The sequence below is a fragment of the Eurypyga helias genome, unplaced genomic scaffold, assembly GCF_000690775.1.
Source record: "Eurypyga helias isolate BGI_N326 unplaced genomic scaffold, ASM69077v1 scaffold17905, whole genome shotgun sequence".
NCBI classification, from domain to species: domain Eukaryota; kingdom Metazoa; phylum Chordata; class Aves; order Eurypygiformes; family Eurypygidae; genus Eurypyga; species Eurypyga helias.
The window spans coordinates 26,212-29,458 of NW_010250968.1; the positions used below are offsets into that span (position 1 = coordinate 26,212).

General features: G+C 58.8%; 1 protein-coding gene across 1 annotated transcript in view; it reads right to left on the reverse strand.

The window, feature by feature from the left end:
- Positions 1-3,247, reverse strand: part of ACACB (acetyl-CoA carboxylase beta) — a 21,167-nt gene that overhangs the window by 8,320 nt on the left and 9,600 nt on the right. The window contains exons 25-33 of the mRNA XM_010151860.1: positions 2,955-3,044; positions 2,732-2,850; positions 2,352-2,489; positions 1,796-1,895; positions 1,594-1,701; positions 1,342-1,398; positions 836-877; positions 555-770; positions 291-446 (exon numbers count right to left, since the gene is read on the reverse strand). Coding sequence (XP_010150162.1) covers positions 291-446; positions 555-770; positions 836-877; positions 1,342-1,398; positions 1,594-1,701; positions 1,796-1,895; positions 2,352-2,489; positions 2,732-2,850; positions 2,955-3,044 — 1,026 coding nt within the window. The remainder of the gene's footprint in view (positions 1-290; positions 447-554; positions 771-835; positions 878-1,341; positions 1,399-1,593; positions 1,702-1,795; positions 1,896-2,351; positions 2,490-2,731; positions 2,851-2,954; positions 3,045-3,247) is intronic.

The following is a 3,247-nucleotide window of genomic DNA, read 5'->3' on the forward strand; positions in this document are numbered from 1 at the left end:
CACTTGTCTCAGTCTGTGCAAAAGCCCCAGTTCACTGCCAAGTGTGAAACCTCAGCCCCTCCCCAGCAAACAGTGAAGGTCCGACACAGAAATCAAGCTGCAGGAACTTCTGGGGCTGGTGTATCCATCCCCCATCCAGGGTTGGATGGGCACTGGATGGGACCGGGTCTGACAGCTGGTGTGGGGGGTGCCAGCCCATCCGCAGGGCAGTACCGCACAGAAGGGATGATGCAGCCTGCATCCCCAGATCAGCACGGCACTGATGGGAAGCAGGACCTCGAAAAACACACCTTGGAGGGGTCCATGACAACAGTCGGGACAAAGTTGAGAAAGATGTGATTGCAGTCGGTGCGGACGGTGGTGTTGTTGAAGGCCACCTCCAGCTCATCCATCGCCTCCAGCAGCAGCCGCTCACCCTCATTCTGCAGGTACTCGAAGGAGGCCTCCTGGGGGGTGCATCACCCGGCTCAGAGGCAGCAGGAGCAACCCCTGCGCCCAAAACGCACCCCTTCTCCTCCGCCCGCACACCCAGGGTGGACCCGTCGCCGCCTTGCCTTAGTGACGAGGTCAGAGTGGCGCACGATGGCGCGGATGAAGAAGCGGTAATCGGTGGCCTCGGCGCCCGCCTGCACCTTGGCAGCCCCCAGGTAGAGATGCATCTTGTGGTTAGCGCAGGGGATGGCCGTCAGGTCAAAATTGCGCATGCGGCTCAGCTCCAGCTGGAAGGCCAGCGCCGGCTCCAGGTGCCGGTAGATGCGGTCCTCTGCAAACTGCCGCAGCACACGGGTCAGCCAGCAGCCGGACAGCCAGCGGGCTCCGCTCGAGCAGCTCTTACCTCATCCCTGGCTCTGAACGTGAAAAACTTTGGGAATTCTCTCTAGAGCAAAAGGGGAGACAGAGGACAACGTGAATAATCCTGGCAGGCAGAGGGTTTTTCCTATTTTCAGTGAATTCATTAAAAGGAAAAAAACCTTGCAGGTTTCTTCCTCTTGCAAAGGGAAAAGAGCTGGGAGTAGTCAATGACTTTTAAAGGCAGCTTAAACCTGTGGAGCCACCACACAGGAACCACATGTTACTGGAGACATTAGCAGCATGGCAGGGGGGTTGAAACTAGATGATCTTTAAGGTCCTTTCCAACCCAAACTGTTCTATGATTCTATAATACAGGAGATAAATCACTTGCTGACTCCCTTGTTAATTAATTCCCAGCTCCTGCTGCACAGCAGGTACATCCATCACTCAGTGCTTTGTCTATAAGGGACTTGTTTGGAGGCGTTTTAGAGGCAGAAGCACGATGTGTCTAAAGCTACGCTGGCTGTGGGCAGCTCAGCCTGCACTCACCTGCTGGGCAATGAGAAAGGTGATTCTCCGGAGACCACAGTCGACGAGGATGTTTTTCTACACGGAAACAGAAGACCCCACCCATTGCCAGAGCTGTCTACATGTCTCCACCGCGGGAGCAAACAAAACCTGAGCAGCTGCCATGGGGTGCAGCGTCTTGGGGTGCGCCGTGCGGAGATGAGGCAGTGCCTTGGGGTACGGTGCCCTGGCTTGCAGGGTCTGCAAACAGGGAGCCTGGCTGCAGTGACCCACCTTGGACTGGGCAAAGGCTCTGAAGATGGGCACCAGCTTCTCGTCTTCCATGTGTTCAGCGCAGCGGAGCGCGATGTTGAGGATGTGGATTGGCTCCTCGCGAATGCTCTGGCAACAAAATCCCCCCAGTCAACCCTGACCAGCAGCACCACTGCCATCCTGGCATCACCCAGGGGGCAGGTGGCAGTGGCATTGTGCCCACCTTGGCATCCTCCTCCTCATAGATAGTGGCTCGTGCCTCGCTGAAGAGCGTGCTCTCTGAAGGCGGGTTGGCAAAGCACGCGATCACTTCATCAAAGTTCCTGCCCAAATAGCAAGGGATGGGGTGACAAGTCAGTATGTTGTGCCCAGCCCCTGCCCAAAGGGGATAGCACCAAGGACCTCCAGGGCAGATCCAAGGGTACCAGCACAACAGCTCAGGGGCATGAGCCAGCTCAGCCGGGCCCCACCAGCCCGTGGCAAAGCCACAGCTCACGAAACGCAGCTCTGAGCACTGCTGAGATGCTTATCCCACGACAAGCAAGCCCCCCTCAGGCTCCACATGTCCCCAAATGGCACGGCATGTCCCCACCAGGTAACTGTTGTACTGAAAATGCCACTTAGCCCCGACCTCTGGCTGCAGGGGGAGCAGGAGCTGCCCCAAGCACCACCCAGAGGTCACCAGCTTTGGCTCTTCCATCCGCTTTTGCTCCCTAATGACTCCAGCAGCCCCCAAAAGCCATGGGCATGACCGGCCAGGCACATCCCTGCACCCCCACCTCGTGAAGTCCTCGAATCTGTCAAAGGCCACCATAGCTCCCATCCGCTGACTCAGGGGAGAAAAGCCACTGTCCATGAAGAGCTCGGTGCTGTGCCGGGCCAGGTCGGGGTTGGAGATGCTGATGGGGACGGACATCCTGCGTGGGGGAGCAAGGCAGCCATCAGCCATGGGTCCGACAGGGGCTACACAGCTCCCACATGGGACCCTGACCTGGAGAGGGCGCATCCCGCTCCACTGGCAAAGGCACAGCGTGGGGGGCAGCTCCCTCAGAGGGTCCCCATGTTTTGCAGGGAGGAGACACCTCAATCAAACCCAGCAGCTTTGGTCCAAAAAGGACCATGGCCAGGGCCAGGCACGCCGGGGGGGTGGCCCCCGTACCTGTTTGGGTGAGAAGAAGGCAGCATGAACTGGAACTCCACCAGGCAGGTGCTGTCTGAGAGCTGCCGGTGGTGCAGGCTGTTCAGCTCGTAGGCGATGTACCCGCGCCGCACGTACACCTGGGAGGGGGACAGCAGAGGGACTGCCGAGCCCTTGCTCCCACCTCACATATCCGTGCCCCTCCCCAGGGCTTGTGTGTCCCCTGCTCCCCCCCAGCCCTCACCTCCAGTGCCGCCATGCGCACAACCTGGTTGGTGTGGTAGAAGAAGATGGGAAGCACGTCAAAGATGGTGGTTTCCGAGAGGATCAGTTTCTGGGGGGTGAAAGAAAAGATCAGGGCAGGATGAAGTGGGACCCCATTGTCCCATCGCAGGCATGTTCCAGAGGGGTCCCTCAATGTGGGGCTGGGCAGGATGGGTCAGTGCGGTGCCATGGGACACCCAGCCCACCATGGGGACACTGCCAGACCAAGATGTGGAACCACGTATCAGTCCCCTCCTAAAGGGGGTGAGGAGC